Source organism: Galeopterus variegatus, unplaced genomic scaffold, assembly GCF_000696425.1.
Source record: "Galeopterus variegatus unplaced genomic scaffold, G_variegatus-3.0.2 Scaffold3647, whole genome shotgun sequence".
Taxonomy (NCBI): Eukaryota; Metazoa; Chordata; class Mammalia; order Dermoptera; family Cynocephalidae; genus Galeopterus; species Galeopterus variegatus.
Window position 1 is genome coordinate 60982 of NW_007729758.1, and position 17070 is coordinate 78051.

The 17070-nt window shown below is 45.2% G+C and overlaps 1 protein-coding gene across 3 annotated transcripts in view; it reads right to left on the bottom strand.

The window, feature by feature from the left end:
* Positions 1-2120: 2120 nt before the first annotated feature.
* FGFR2 (fibroblast growth factor receptor 2) overlaps positions 2121-17070 on the bottom strand; it is a 106049-nt gene continuing 91099 nt past the window's right edge. For 2 of the 3 annotated variants that reach the window (XM_008585625.1, XM_008585624.1), the window contains exons 12-17: positions 16592-16782; positions 10957-11079; positions 10321-10391; positions 8395-8532; positions 6698-6803; positions 2121-3723 (exon numbers count right to left, since the gene is read on the bottom strand). In XM_008585625.1, coding sequence (XP_008583847.1) covers positions 3559-3723; positions 6698-6803; positions 8395-8532; positions 10321-10391; positions 10957-11079; positions 16592-16782 — 794 coding nt within the window. In that variant the 3' untranslated portion in view covers positions 2121-3558. Of the gene's footprint in view, positions 3816-6697; positions 6804-8394; positions 8533-10320; positions 10392-10956; positions 11080-16591; positions 16783-17070 lie in introns of all 3 variants that reach the window. The other variant, XM_008585626.1, reaches the window with a different exon arrangement.

Sequence of the window (17070 nt, forward strand, 5' to 3'; positions counted from 1 at the left end):
ATTCTGCCCCGGCCCACCATCTATGGTCTTTCTGCAGCACTGCACAAGGCTGCAGTCTTATTTAGAACATTTCCCAGTACGTGACCCTCAAGAACCTCAAGGTGAGCCTCAAGTTCCTCATCTGCCATGGCTGAGCCCTCTGGACCTGGCCCTTCTAAAGCCTGAATGCTACAGTACACGCTGACAGACACACTTCTTGTTTTCAGAATGGTGGTTGGGTCCTCAATCCACAGCTGTTCAAGCCTGTCAGACGTTCTACTGCAAATGCATGTTTTAATATCCTGTGGGGGGGTAAGGAACCTCCCCCACAGTCAGAGGGAGAGAAGCTCCCTGAGGGATGGAGGGATGGGGAGGGATGGAGAGGTCAGTAGCGGATGAGGGTCCTCCGCCCCACGGGGATCACACTACTCTCCTGAAGGTGTCACTTCTCTGCCCTGCTTCTCTCTCCTTCCATCCTGCCAGAGGCCACCACCAGTGGGACTTTTTGAGGCAGCCTCTTGAATATGCACTACCCGTCCAAGATGCCTGTGATCGTTTGGTTCCTCACAAAGGAACGGATCTCATGACTCAATGACAATCACACGTGGCTCATCTAACTCCCTCTGCTCTCCTGAGGCCTGGGGAGGGGAAAGCCATAAGCTCCAGGATTCGTATCGAGTCCCGCCTGTGTATGTTTATTAGGGGTGGGTCTCAAAAAAAAGGGAGGTGTTTTCCACATTTTTCACGGACCGCGCTGCCTTCTTCCCCTTCATGACAAATACCTTTTCTAAAATAATTCAAAACGAAAATGGCCAGCAGCTAATCCAACCCCAATCTGGATTCTTGCCTACCCACCTCCCTGAAATGGGTAAGGACAGCAGTTCTTACTTCCACTATAACCTACATTGACAAAAGCCATAAACTACCCCTTTGGTCTCGACAGTACGGAATGTGCACATCACAGGTCTTCCCAGGGAGACCCGGCACGGATCCTGGGCCTCGCTTTAAATCACCTGAAGAACCAGCACTTCCATCCTCCACCCTGCAAGGGCATCCCGTGGAGGAAATGCCCACAGGGCTGCCGAATAACCACCCTGCACACAGGTGCTTAACAGGTGACACGTTTCTTGGGCTGCTTTCAACATACCTTATTTTTTAATCACATTCTTTTGGTGGCATGATAACCTTGCTTTCCTAGTGAGAAACGAAAAGCCCAGGAGGTTGGCAAATGCAGAACCAGGACTGCAGGTCACTGTGCTGATGCCTGGTGAGACCCTCACTCCAACACTAATGGCCTCAAATACAACAATGACCCCAAGGACAGCGCTGTTTAACCACCAGCAGCTCCGTAATAAGGTTCTAAGGGGATGGCTGAAAGTCAGGAAAAGTGGGCCTGTTTTCATCTCCCGTTCCTGGTGCTGATGAGGCCGGCAAGGAGATAAAACAGAACCCTAAGAAGTCACAGATCTGCACTTGACTCACATGCGAAATGCCATTTCTCTCTTCAGATTCTTGCTGGTATGAAAAGTTACTAAAATGTGTCCATGTTGGGAGAGCATGGTGCTGGTAAGATCAAGGTCACAGGTTCAGATCCCCATACTGGCCAGCCACCAAAAAAAAAAACAGGTTTTCTTTTGGAAAATTTAAAGCAAATTGTCTTCTCCATACATCATGAGGAAACCAGCCTAAAGGCTTCAGTCCCCAGGATCCAGATGATCTGAACTTCTCCCCTACTCAGCAGCTCTCAGCCTTAGTGCCACCTCTTCTGTTTACAAAGCTCTCTCCCACGCAGTTCCTCATTTGCTCCTCTGGGGAGCAGGTAGGGCCCAGAAAGCAACAATGACATCTCCGAGGTGCCAGTGAGCAACCTCGCCAGGGCTTGAACCAACCGCTGCTGTTTTTCCACTGGGTCAACCTGTTCCAGGCACTGCTGGTCCCAGCTAACTCCTCTAGCAAGTCGTCCCTGTTTGTAGCAAACAAAGCCCCTTCTCAGCTCTGCCTTCCCAACATTTACAGCAAACAGCATGCAGTCAACACCTCCGAGCACAGGAAACCATTTGGTGAGACACGAGTATTAAAAAAATAAGCTGCGTGACATTTATTTTGTCTTGTTAACATTAATATCTGTAGAAACATTTTTATTGTCAGTATAAAAATTAACAGCCTTTATTAAATATTTTCTCCAAATTCTTAACACGTAAAATCAGTGTAATCTGCACTCATGTTGCATGGCTATAGCAAAGTGAGTGAATGTTTCGAAAGCAAAATACAATACTTTAATACAGAATGAACAATTCGGTGACGTTTTGTCTGATATAGTTATTAGGCCAGATCTTTTGGTGAGGTCCTGCCAGAATTAGATTGAAGTAATCCCTTAAAAAGATGGATGCATCCCCAAAACTATCAGCAGAACAACTCTGTGTTTCAGTTTTCTGTGATGGGACTTGAAGATCCTAAAAGGCTTCTCCAATGCCAAAGAATCTGGAAGCCATTATCAAAATTCACTGTAGAGAATACAGGCTAATCTGATTAATGTGCAACTTGGGGGCAGAAGACCAGCTGCCGGAGAGAAGTACATTCTGCCATCATATCAACCAAGGTCTGTCCTTGAGGAATGGATTAAGGCATCTTTTAAAGAGGACACTGGTACCATTTGTCTTGGAAAGTCCAGTTAAATGTTTCATTGGCCCAATGACAGAAGTGTATACCAAAACAAAACACCTTGCTATTAACAGGTTCTTTTAATATCGGCATTTAGGTGGGTTAAGAACAATCATCTGACAGCAGAGTTTAAACACAAATAAAACTTCATTTTCCCCAAATTAGTCATATATTGTAAATATTTCTCTTTTTATAGGATCTGATAACTAGTTAAGTCCAAGCAATAGATTAACTAGTCCACTGCGCTGCCTGCATAGAAATGCCACTTAAATTACAAAAAAACTATAAATGATTAATTGTTTTGTATATTACCAATTCATTAATAAATTAATGTTATACCATTTTCCCTGAAAGCAAAAGTATTTTTCCACCTCTGCTTGGTGAAAATTAAGAAATTCTGTGTAAGAAAAGCATTTAACAAATAGCTATTAAAAACAGAGAGACCAATTTTCTAGGTGCATGGGGACATCCATTTAAAATCAATACAAAAAATAATTCCTTGTAAATATATAATATATATTTATACATAATTTGAATATATTTACATACATCCAGCACCTATATACTGCATTTGTGCTCTGTAGATGTGTGCCGACATATATTTTCTCCAATTATTACAAAATTAACAAGGAAGGCAGATTGCAGGTCTGCCTTAAGTCTGACTGGTCCACGGCCAGCACCCGCGGGCAGGTCAGAGGGTCGCGTGGTGGTCCGAGGCAATCCAGTACCCAGAAACATTCTCTTCCAAGTTTTCAACTGCATAAATCTTTACACATCTGCTGATTACTTTTCCCATTATTTACTCCTCTGATCCATATATACAAGCAGAAGCAACACACTCGTGGAGGCAGGGCCCCCCAGCTCAGTGTAGGTAGGTTCCTGGTGCTGTCCCATTTGGGGACAGGAGGACACGTCCATTCATGTTTTAACACTGCCGTTTACGTGTGGATACTGAGGAAGGCATGGTTCATAAGGCATGGGGTCTGGAGAAAAAACAGAATCATCTCCTGAAGAACAGGAGCTCCTTGTGTCAGGGTAACTAGGTGAATACTGTTCGAGAGGCTGACTGAGGTCCAAGTATTCCTGAAAGAAGGGAAGAGAGACGTTTTATTTCATCTCGGGTCAGCATAACAAGGTGAATACGGTTCGAGAGGCTGACTGAGGTCCAAGTATTCCTGAAAGAAGGGAAGAGAAGTTTTATTTCAAACACAGGCTCTTGAGATGTCGGTATCAGAAGTAGGACAGGACAGGGGCCAACCTGGAAGGTTGACAGAGACCCAGCCCACCCTGACTTCCACAAAGACCTCCCAAGACCCCAACCTTAACTTTTCTCCTAGATCCCAATAAGCTATGGGCAAGCAGAGAACGAGAAGACCCTGCTGAACTGTAGGTGCAGGGTCGTCAGCTCGACTCACATGGACCTAAATGACCCACTTGCTATATATACACCTCCTCGCTAGAGCATGCAGGTCAAATTCCATCCCCAGCAAAGTGAAAACGTGTAACACACTGGGGAAACCCAGGACCCCTAAAAATAGATGAGACCATGAATATTTATTTTCTGAATTACATTCTATTATTGCCATTTCTAGGGTAATTTAAAGGGGAATACTCCTTCATTCGGCGGGTAATTTAACAGATGCGATTCATTACTCTCAGAAGCTCTCCGAGTCGAAAATGTAAACAGGTTCAAAAAAGGCTTGGATCTACTCATGTATTTTAAATCCACAATGGGCTGTTAAAGGTAAGTTTAGGAAAATATAGAAGTTTCAAAGGTTTGAAGGTTTGAGATTCAGAGTCTCTGCTGCTCCCCAAAGCATCCGTTGGTGTCACTGCCACCAAGCACACTGGATCATCCCAGGATAGCACTTCCTCTGACTTAGGACAGGGCCTGGTTTTGTACAGCCCCTGAACTAAGGATGGTTTTTTAACATTTGTAAGTGGTTGAAAGAAAAATCAAAAGAAGACTACCTAACGGCACTAAAATGACTTAAAATTCATATACTGTTATAAAACAATCCAATTTCAGGGTCCATAAGGTTTTGCTAGAACACAGACACGTTTACTTACATATTGTCTGCGGCTGCTTTCCTGCTACAATGGCGAGATGCGAACAAGACCATATGGCCCGCAAAGCTGAAAATATTTACTCTCTGGTCCCTTACGGAAAGCATTTGTTGACCCCAGCTCTGAAGCTATGAAAGGATTTCTAAATTGGGAACCTCTGGGTCTCACTGCCTCAACTAGGCTGGCACATTGGGGTGGTTCTGCTCACACACCCAGAAGCCAACGACTATTCCATGATGTGGTTTGCTGAGAGCGGGGCAGAAAGTGCAGACCACAGCACAAACAGCCACACTGTTATCAGAAAAGAGCCCACGGAATGTTGGCAACTACACATTGTGAAAGACACACTAAAAACACACTATAATTCATCACCAGGGTTGGCAAAAGAAAGAGCCCCCATCCGAGAAGGGGGATGTGTCAGTTCCAACAACATCAGCATTAACCACACAACTGGAAACAAACACACCCACCACATCAAAAGAGAACTTTCTGCTTACAATGATAAAAATGAAATTTTGTCCTAAATGGAACCATTTTTCTCGAGCATATGGTAATGATTTTCAGAAGGAAAGAAAGTTCGATTTTTATATCCGTTAGACAATATGGCATTCTGCTTTTTTATTTTAGGATACTAGATATAAATTTCAGTATGAATGGACCCACTTTAAATGTAAATATATAAAGAAGCAACATTAAGCCTGGACAGGGGATCATTAAAACAGAACTTTAGTGCTTTTCCCAGTTTCTAAATGAAGCCATAAACTTTCAGATCTGATAGGAAAAAATAGAAATATCAGTGAATTCCAAGTCTAGGGTTAAAAGAACTTATACTAGAAACAACAATTTTGGCAGGAGAAGAAAGTTGCTTTTTTTCCCCTTGAACTGTTCTTTTCCTTTCAACTTCTGAAGGTCAGCTGTGTTCATTTAAATGCAATCTTTCCCTTTATCCAGCCCAAGCCACCAGCAGTCGCACAAGATAAAGAGTTGCTGGGTAAAGGCTTCATATCACTACACTTTTTTTTTTTTTTTACACCATTCAAACTATTTTCTAAATCAGAAACTAAGTGCATCATTTTCCTTCTAAAGTATTTGGGAGATGTTAACCTTTTTTGTTGTCAAGGCAATTGTGTGGTTTCGATTTTTTTCCTGTGCGAAAAAACACCATTCCTCATCTTCAATATCTCACAATTCAGTCATCAACAATTCCTCACTGTCCTGGGATTTCACTGGACTTGGTGGGTTTCCGTCTTTCCTGCTAGGAGTATATGCTTTCCATAATCATAAAAGCCACTCCAACTGCAGGTTGGACCAGTCATGGACGGGGCTAAATTCAAGCACTGAGTGACAGAAGAGTGCTTCTTTTATTGGCATAGATTATAGACATTTTACAGAAAATAAATATTTTAACAAAAGGTACACGTCACTTAAAATCATATAAGTCACTAATTATAGGAAACTATTGTATACGTTAAACATACACAAAGAAAGATGCCGCAAGCCATGCACCACTACCAGATAGGATCACACAGGATAGTGTCATGTTATATATAAAAGCTGGAACTCCAGGACTTCATTGCCTCTGATCAAGCTAATCGGTAACAGGACGTCATCAGCTCTCATGCTAATTACCAGGGCGCAGACTCAGCCTGGCACATAAATCCAAGCTCCTTCCCACGCACACCAAAATGCTGCAACTGAACATTTCCTCCCCTCCCCGTTGTCCTCCACACACACACCCTGGACCCACCACGCTAAAGCCACAGTGCGAGCCGCCTCAGGTATGTCCCCCAGCCTTTGGTTTCGTAAGTCAGAACTCACTAAATGCGGTTCCGAGAAAAATCAAGATTTGAGAGAAATACATAGATTAACTCTGTCTGACCCCTGTGGAAAAATGATCAACTACAGCCCAGACTCCACTAGGGGATCCTGCATTTAAAAAGCTGTGCTTGTCTCCCCAGCGGACGATGGGCTTCTGGAAAGAGGTTCTTACCTCGTTGGTTGTGAGCGTGAGAATCCGATCCAGGTCTTCTACCAACTGCTTAAACGTTGGCCTCTGGGAGGGCACCGCATGCCAACAGTCCCTCATCATCATATACCTGGGAAAGACGGATTCCCTGGTCAGTTAACTCCGTGCGTCCTGGGTACACAGCTAGAGTCGGTTTGAACAGCAATATGGACATGTGCCCTTAATTGTGGAAAGGTATCAGAACTTTCCAAGCAACTAAATAAGGAGGTGTTGATTCACTTTCCCCAGAGATTCCCTACTTGGGTCCTCTGAAAGGCACTTTGATTTACATGCCCAAAATGTTTTAGGAAGACATCTACACCGTTAAGAAAGACACATCTGTACGTTTTCACCGGTAGCACTGTGACAGTGTGACCTATCACAATGGTACCCCCCTGTTAAGGCACTTTTGGAGGTAGAAGGAAAGCATATTTTTGCAGGCTGGTCTCCAGTCTTCCCTCTGCCAACAGCCCTGTCTGGACTGAAGCGACTCTACCATAACCTGCCCAACACTTTGGGTGTTGTTTTAGATTCTAGTTGACAAAGGTTTCTCAGTTTTAAAAAAAATTGGGTTTGAAACCACAACTTAAAGGTAAGGTTTTTATGAATTAACCTGCCCACCACTGGGCTGCAAACTAATTTGCTGATTAACTCTTAGATAGGCCTAGGTTCCCAGGCCTTATCTTGATTATGGGTTTCGACAGACCCTCCATGTTAAAAACAGCAATAGGAATGACAAGGAGGACAATAAATGCCTTTACATAATATCCTATAAAATGTGGCCATTCATCAGACAGCCACTGTACGCCGAAAAGCACTCATAGGATTACTGATATAAAATCCCCATGAAACGACACAATAGACACCAGTCTCTGGGACAATTGCTCTTCTTAGTTAATCCCGGAGGGGGGAGGCAGGGGGAGGCAGAGAGACTCCTTTTCAAAGCACTGGTTCTGCTGCACAAGGCACACGTCACCAACAACATAATTCCACCCCAAGCGTGAGGCAGGTTTTTCTAGAAACCAGCTCATGGTTTTATACTCAGATCTGGTACTCTGAGGATGGCACCTGTATAAATCTTTAATTCTCTGCACTAAAATATGGGTGAAATATAGGTAATCAGACCCTGGTTCCTTTGCTCTGAGGAAATGTGTCTGATGTTAATCTGTGATGGCAATTTTCAATGGTCAAAGCTCTGGAAATACCCATTCTCTCCACCTGCCATGATGGGGCCACACACAACCCCAAGGAGAGGTTTCGTTGGCTCTTGAATCCTACCACTCTGCAGGGAGGGCCCCATGGCTCTCTAGCTTGCTTCCCAACCTGTGTGTCTTTCTATCACTCTGAGGGGACACAATGGTGAGCACAACACAGTGGCCCAGAAAGATCACTCAGGGGCTGGCTCTGCATAGTTGGGGTCCCTCAGCCGGGCAGCCCAACACACCCTGTGATCTAAAGCCCGCTCCATTCGCCTCAGAATGATGTTCTTTCTTTTGGACTAGTAATGCTTGTCAGTGTAGCTATCTATCTCAGTTCTGGGATTGAGCCCAGAAAGCTTCAGCAATTCTTCTCAGAGCATGTTTGGAAAGTCAAGGGCCTTAGAAAACCGAGATAAGCCAGCAGAAGCGTTACTGGTGTGGTGAGCGCAGCGCAGGACCAGCGGGTGAGACCACGGCCCTTACAGTTCATTGGTGCAGTTTGCCGGCTTATCCATCCTGTGTCCTTCCTTCAGCAGCTTAAAAAGTTCCTCCACGGGAATCCCTGGGTAGGGCGAGCCCCCTAAAGTGAAGATCTCCCACATTAACACCCCGAAGGACCAGCTGTAAAGAAGGGAGAAAACACAGCATTACCAACCCATCTGAATCGCGGAATCCTAAACATGCCCAGTTAGGAAAATAAACACCCCTCACTTCCTAGGTTCAGAGACAAATGAGCCCTCCTGCCATTCTTCCTACGTGCCTTCTTGGCCCCTAAGAAGCATCCCCAAATGACAACAGCATGGGGGGGATGTTCCAATGGAATTTTCCATCAAAGATAAAAAGGCAAACCGCCACCACTCTTAAAGATGCTCGTCTTAAAGGCAGTGTTAGCAATGTGAGGATCTCGACTCCTAAGCTTCAAAGCCCTTTATGCTCCTGTCCAACCCTTCCATCTCCCTATGTGTGTGACCCAAGGACTGTGATCTGTCAGTATGGGCACATGACAGAGTAAGGCCAGTTCTGCGAGATAACAGCTGCCCTACAATGGCCGGTGGAGCAGGTGGGGCACAGAGGTTCTGTGACTTAATAAGATCGCAAAGGCACTCAGCACAGCGTGGGCAAAAAGATGCAGAAGTCTGTGCCCCAGATGAGTTTCATGCAACAAATGGAAAAAACCATTTATACTTGACTTTTCAGAGACCTACAGTTGGACTTTCTGAGCCTAGTTCAGGAGACTCAATCTCTGGGATAATCAGGCAGAGAATCCCAAGGTTACCTATGTCATTGCAGCTTTGAAAACTCACTCTTATTGACTCTATGCTGCTAAGTTTCAAAAATGAAACCATCCCCAGTTTTCTGCAGAGCAAAAGCCGCAGCACGACACAGGGAGAAACAGCCTCTGTGCCCCAGCCTGCTCACTGCAAAGATGGGAACCACAGCTCCTTCCTTCTTGCTGAGAGGACCCACCGAGGTAGTGCAGAACCAGTGCCTACCCCAGAAATCCTCCTGCTCACACAAATAAAAAAAGAGCTCAATTTGGGCTGACCCCGTGGCTCACTCGGGAGAGTGCGGCGCTCCCGCCGCGGGTTCGGATCCTATATAGGGATGGTCGGTGCACTCACTGGCTGAGCGTGGTGCGGACGACACCAAGCCAAGGGTTACAATCCCCTTACCGGTCACAAAAAAAAAAAAAGAGAAAAAGAGCTTAATTTTATTAACTTTTTCCTTTGGAAGAATTACAGACTTATAGGTACTTGCAAAAATAGTACCTTTCACCCAGCTTCTCCCAACAGCAACACCTTTCAAGTGAATTCCAAATCTAAAACATCAGCTGGAATCTGACCCTAATAGTATATTTTAAGTGTGTCTTAAAAGAAATATAATTTCTACTATATTTCTAGGATGTTATCAAGGATGCTAAGACAAGACCAGAAATTTTTTGGAAGAGTAATCATGGCGAGCAGGCCCTGTGGAAATCACCTGAGCAGACCACATTTCACTCAGCTCCACCCTTGAAGCACAAACCTGGGTTCGGGGAAATATGACAAACTACCTGCAAGTAGGAAAACTTTCAGGATTACTTCTTTAAGGGAGTGACGAACATGCCAACGGCTTGGCAAATTAGATAGCAGCTTTGTGGTTGCACGTCCCTGAGTATGTTCGCGGGGGGGACTTCTGCTCTGGCAGGAGGAGCGGTTCCACCTCCTGTGCTCTTTGAAGCTGGGCAGATTAGTAACAGAGCATTGGTTACCAGCCTACCATAAAATCCGTCCTTTCTAAGGCTGACTCCTGCACCTTCTATGAATGTGTGAAATGCAGCAGCCACCAAAGAACGAGGAGAGGCCAAGAACGTATAATATTTTTGCAACTCAACCTTATGAAAAAGCCAGAGAAAAGGGAGTTACTTACACATCACTCTGATGAGTGTACACTCTATCAAAAAGCGCTTCTGGAGCCATCCATTTGACCGGAAGTCGCCCCTGCAAATGCAAAGCAAAGGTAAAAACCAATATTTGAAAACAAGTTTGTTTTTGCAGGCTCAACAGGGCTGTGCCCTATTTAAGAGCTGACACTCTAGGGCTTTTTATTGGTCAGTCATTAGAGCAGAAATAAGCGCCAACTATACATAACATGTGAGATGCACAGATTTGAGCACATTAATAAACCCATCTCCTTGGATTCTCATCACCATTTTATCTTCCTAGCACACAGGCACAACCTGACCAACTTCTAGGCAAAAATTAACCAAGTAACTCCCAGCTCTAGTCTTTGCTATGCAAGTTCTTAACAAGAACCACATGAAAATCCTAGAAGCTGCTGACTATTCTGTGTCCTAGAGTGGTTCACATTCACTACAATTATCTTAAATATGCCTAAATTTGCTTAGTGAGGGCTTGTGAAGAGTAAGGCAGAAGAACAGGAATGAAAGGCGGAGCAGGAGCCCTCCTCAGTCCCTTCTGGCTCCAAACAGCTATGAACTTTCATCTGGAACATTCTGAGCCCCGCCCCACTCCCCTTCCCCCTGTGTCGTTGCCGTGGACTTACATTCGTGGTCTTTTTGTAATAGTCTATATTGTTGATGTCCCTGGCCAGTCCAAAGTCCGCTATTTTCATCACATTGTTCTCTGTTACCAGAACATTTCTGGCTGCTAAATCTCGATGAATACACTGAAATGAAGAAAGAAGGGAGAGAAAGAACTAATTGCAAAATACTCCAAGGACAAAAAGAAAAAAACATTCATTTCTTGAAATACAGTCAGAAAATTCATTTTAAGTCAAAAACTGGTTGTAGTATGCTACAGGAGACATACCACGGCTATACGATTAAGCTGGTCAACCAGGGAACCACCCAAGCACCCCAAACACAACCCTTGTGTTTATTTTCTCATTATAAGTAAATAAATAAACCAGTCACTTCAAAGAGCAAAGGTAAACTAAGTAACCATGTTCTCTTTTATCTGCAGCTGTCCGACAACTCTAGTGTCCTCCTTTCAGCTGTATACAGATCGGTATTAGATCATCCTAAAATCTTCTCTCTCAACAGTCCCTGTCCTGCCCCTTACAGCCAAACTTCCAGAAGAACTGGTTAAACTCCAGCATCACATCTTCTTCATTTCCTGGTCACTTCTCAAACATTCTAACCTGTTTTCCACCCCTGCCCCTCCTGAAGTTTATGAAGAGCCTCTTAACTGGTGGACCCAAGTGACCTCTGCCACCTCCTCGATTTTTCCCTCTCTGCAGCTTTGGACACTTGGTCTCTCACTTGTTTTAAAAACCATCCCTCCATTGAGGTCTACCCCGTTCCCTTCTCTTGGCTCCAGCCCTCCCTTCCCACCCACGTTCTCAGACTCTTTGGCTGGCTCCTTCTTCAGTCCCTCAAAATAGAGGAACTGAACCATTAACTTTGTATTTCCAGCATCCTCATGGCATCAATTCTTAGACACATACGAAATATTTGCAAATTCCTATTCCCACCCTGACTCTCTCCTGAGACCTACGTTCTCATTTTCAACTGGCTACAGGACATCCCACACTGATGTCCCCTTGACATCTCAGATCCAAGGTTTCTACTTCCCTAGTTCTTATTCTCTTTGTCTCTCGTAATCAGAGACGTATACACCAGCATTCTTTACACACTCCTCCCAGGTCCTGTTGATTTTAACTACAAAATGCATCTCCATTTGTCCACCCCACTCCATTCCCACCGCAAATCCCTTAGTCCACCACTACGCACCCCCTGCCCCGCGCCCCCACCCGCACACTGCCTGCCTAGCAGGACTCCATGCCTCCAGACTCACTCAGCCCTATTTCCACCTTCTACATTTCTACACTGCAGCGTGTGTTTCTGAAAGAACCGATAATGTCCTTTCCTGGCTTACATCAGAGGCAATGCCTGTCTACGCAGATTCTCAGAACAGTCCAGCACAACACCCGGTCCACGCAAAGGGCTCAACCTGTGTCTGCCACATACATCGGGACTAAATGCTGAAATGCTTGCTACAGGGCAGCTGAAGATTAGGGCTGACTTACAGTCCTGATATTAACTCTCTGGTCTCAGAAAGATCTAGAGAAACTCCTACTTTTCCTCTCTACAAATGATACACTTTTGTAAGCTGTTATGTTTTAGTTGCACTTTAATGTACCAAGATTTCATCATTATACATGGTAATTGGGTCCCAAATCATCACCCCCTATTTTTGGAAGAGGTAAGGTATAAGGAAGTAAGCAAACATCACCATCAAACAGTTTCACACAGATTATTGGCAAAGGTTAACTATCATATGAAGCACAGAGTCTTATCAACCCATGCCAAATCATCACCCCCTATTTTTGGAAGAGGTAAGGTATAAGGAAGTAAGCAAACATCACCATCAAACACTTTCACACAGATTATTGGCAAAGGTTAACTATCATATGAAGCACAGAGTCTTATCAACCCATTTGACAAGGTTGAAATGGGGCTGATCTTAAATAGACACTCCAAGAGTTGGCCAATTAAAAAAGGAGCAAGCCAAACCATCTATGAAATATAAATGAGGAGTTATTTTATTCTTCCCCCTCCCACAACTATTCCTTGTGTTCATACAGTTCTGTGCCCCTGCACGGGCTCAGATCAGAAACGGGAAAGCAGGAAAGCTGCACCAATGCGCCTGTCCCTGGCCAGGCTCGAGCAGGGAATGGGAGAGCTCCCAGAAGCGGCCGGGAGATGCGTGTGGGCCGGAGCCATGCTCCTGGTTTAGAAGGACTCTTTCAACTGAACTTCCAAGCCCTGGGCCAAACTGTCCCAGTGGTGTGCTCCCTGACAATATGAGCTCTGTGTGTTTGGCAAGCTGTGGTCAGAAGAATCTGGCTGCCCATGCACTGGGCTCCGGCCACACATCAGAGCTCAACTTGGACAGAGACACGGCTACTTCGACCATCTTCTCAGAATCCAGCATGGACATTCTCATCCCAGGGTGCTAGGAAACACCGAAGCCTATCCTCTGGGTGCGACAAGAGAACACTTGGAACCAACACCCAAGAAAAAGAAAATAATTAAAAGCAAGACAAATTCCCATCCACAGAAATCTGACTTCTCCAGCACAGAGAGCTGGCCATCTTATGTAACTAGGCACCTGGGACAGTTTGGCGTTCCATTATCCTACAGTTGAAGGTCAATGGGTCACTAAGGGAGGGAAGACTAACACACCTGTGATGCAGACAGTGTGCTGGATGCCTCTGTACAGCTCACTGCATTTAATTCCCATGGTGACCTATGAGATGGGTATTCTTATACCCATTTTACAGATGGGGAGCTGCGGCTTGCTTAAAAAACAAAACAAAACAAAACCTGCTCAGGTTTAACAGTTTGGAGGTTTAACTGGATTTGAGCTCACTGCATTTAATTCCCATGGTGACCTATGAGATGGGTATTCTTATACCCATTTTACAGATGGGGAGCTGCGGCTTGCTTAAAAACAAAACAAAACAAAACCTGCTCAGGTTTAACAGTTTGGAGGTTTAACTGGATTTGAGATTTGGTTAAAAAAGAAAAATTAATTTGCTTTGAGCTAAAAATAGCAAGGATTTTATAAACTGAGCAAGGCTCAAATACCCCATTACCTAACCATAGTATGCATACGCCATGGTGTTTCTTTACGTGTCTCCACTCCCAAACCCCACATCCCCACCCACCAACACACAACTGACAGCTGCCTGACGTCAGGCCCTGCGAGCTCATCTCCGTGTTCCCAGCACTGAGCAGAGCCTGGCCCAGTAAATGCCTACTGAGCTGACTGCATGATTGCTCTTTCTGTTCCCCATACCTCAAAAATCCATTATCTCTCCTGGTAGCAAAATATGTCCAAAGTCAACCTACCGGCTTCTCTCGGTGTCTCTAGATCCGGTAAACCCTAGCCCAAACCACCAACACCTTTCCAGGGTCTCAGCGCTTCCCACCCACCGTGCAAGTAGAAGCAAGAGCCATCTCTAAAGCACAAACCTGATCCTATCACTCCCCCTTCAATGGCATCCCATGACACCGACAGCAAAGTCCAGGGTCCCCGCCTGGGTCTGTAAGGCCCAGAACGAGCAGAGCCTTACCATGCTCCTGTTTCCTCCACAACACGTCCCTCAATTTTTTAATATGCTTATTCTTATTCTCACATTTACTATCAATCTCTCCTACTGTCACTTACGGCTCCTGCTCCAAGAGGTCAAGGACTCTGTCCATCCTGGCCACCTCACTGGAGAGTGGTGACCTAGGACACAAGGCATCTGGGATGCCCTAGGAATATTTACTGAAGGACTGAATAAAATGACCAGGCCAGCCCTCCTGCCACTCTTACATTAGCAGCAATGCCCTGCTGGGAACAAAAAATGTTCTCCCACCTCCCGCACTGGGAGGGCACGGAGTGACCAACGGCACAGGATCAAAACAGGCAGCCTGCAGACAGACTGCCCTCCCCAGTGTTTTATGTAGGAATATTTCAAAGCTACAGAATAGGTGAAATAGTACCATGGATATCCACATTTGCCAGATTTGCTTGTGATGCTCACTTGCTCTCTCCAACACCCAACCTCCCCCAGACACCCCCCCACACACATACACACCCACACACACACCCACCCATCCCTACTCCATACACACTTTCTGTGGCTGAACCTTTTAAGTTAGTTGCAGACACCATTGCTACCTCACACCTAATCTATTCATGTATCTCCTCCCACACTACCACTCCCCCAATTCAACATTTATAGAGTAATACTATCTAATATACAGTCCATATCCAAATTTCAATTATTCACAAATGTTCTTTATAAAAGCTGGCCCCCACCTCCCACACCACAGGATCCAGTCCAGGATCACACTCTTACATTTAGCCGTTCTATCTCTTTAGCCTCCTTTAATCTGGAACCATCTCTATACTCTTTTCTCTCTTCTGTGATAATGACATTTAGAAGCAATGTCAAATGTCCCATGTTCTGGGTCTGTCTGGTTGTTTCCTGATGCCAAATACTTTTTCATTGGCAAACTCCCCTGTGTGCACACACACCCACACATAATCACAGAACTTGAAACTGGGATTTAATCCATTTCCTAAAACCTATACATTGGGAGATTTCACAGGTTAAAAAACAAAACAAAACAGAAAACCCTGAAGAAGTCGTAAACTCTGGACTCTCTTGAAAATTTAGAAAAGAAACTACCCAGATTATGTGGTAGCTCTGGGCCATGTTCCCACGTGCCCAGATAGCAGCCGCCCCTCCAGCCCCTCCACTCTGCGTGACCCAACAGAGGCCACCTAGCTCACTCCTGTGACTCACATAGCCCGAGTGAGGACCTGAGTTTGGGACTCTCCCAGCAGCCTAGGACCCCAGGAGACAGAGGGTCCACAGCCACCAGAGAATCTTACTTCTTTGGGGACCCAATGGATTCCTGGTGCAGCTTCAAGCTCCACCACAGATGAATCCACCTCAGCCCAAGGAGGCAGTTCTGTCGCCTGCTCCCCCTCCCCTGAGTATGGGGCTAAGGAAGGGTGTCTTAGGTCATCTGAAATGCCCCCGAGGATATCTGGGCACCTGTCTGACTCCTTTCAGAATAACTCAGATGTTTAAAGTTCCATCGGAAGTGGCATGCTTGGAATGTGGGTGATTCACCTCAGGGGACCTGGCCAACTTCTACCCACAGAGGGTCACCCGCCAAACAAGAAAAAATAAACTCAGATATCCAGGACTCAATATCACTAAAACACTCCTCCGCTTGACCTTTATTCCTAGAAGATTCAATGCTATATTAAACTCATAACCCTAAACACAACACCCAAGTCTATGTCCAAAAACTCAAAAACCACACAACAAATGCAGCCCCCTAAATCATCAGAATTAAAGGAAACACCCTGTAAACCCATCGTTCTCCACCCAGAGAGCTGAATTCCCAGGAGAATCAAACCCAGCTCTGGCTCAGAGAAGAGACATCTTTTCTGCTCATCTCTGCAGCGTCCTTCCAGGTTTACGAGGCTGCTTTGGCTTCTAAAGAGTTCGTTAAACCCAAATGTGAATGATGCAATACATATTTTGAATTAGGTTGTACGAGACATGCAAGGGCTTGATCTGGCACAGAAGCACGTCCAAATTGCTTGCTTCCTTCAGACATTTTAAATTGGATTCCACCCAACCAAGTAGAAGGTGAAGGACTCACTTTCTGGGAAGCCAAGTACTCCATGCCTCTGGCCAGCTGGTAGGTGCACGACACCAAGTCCTTAAAGGTCATCTGCTCCTCGGGAACGCGGTTAATGTCATAGGAGTACTCCATCCCGGGAGGCCTCCGGGCTCGGAGGTACTCTCGGAGGTTGCCTTTCGAGGCGTACTCAACTATGACATAGAGTGGCCCTGTTGACAAATAAGAGACACTGCCTGAGGCACAAAACCCAGGATCTGCCACTGTGCAACTCGGCAAAGAATTTTCAGTTATTACAACCCAATGCTTCTGTTTGTTATTGTTTTAAAGTTTTAACATACAGAAACACATACACAAAATAGAACACTGGCACTCCAGTCTCTCCAAAATGATTATCAAAAGGCTTTAAGAAATAAAGACAGAACTGAAGGGCCCTTGTCTACCACACCCGTTCTCTCAGTGTGCCCTCCTGGAAAGCAACGGCATCATAAATGTGCCCC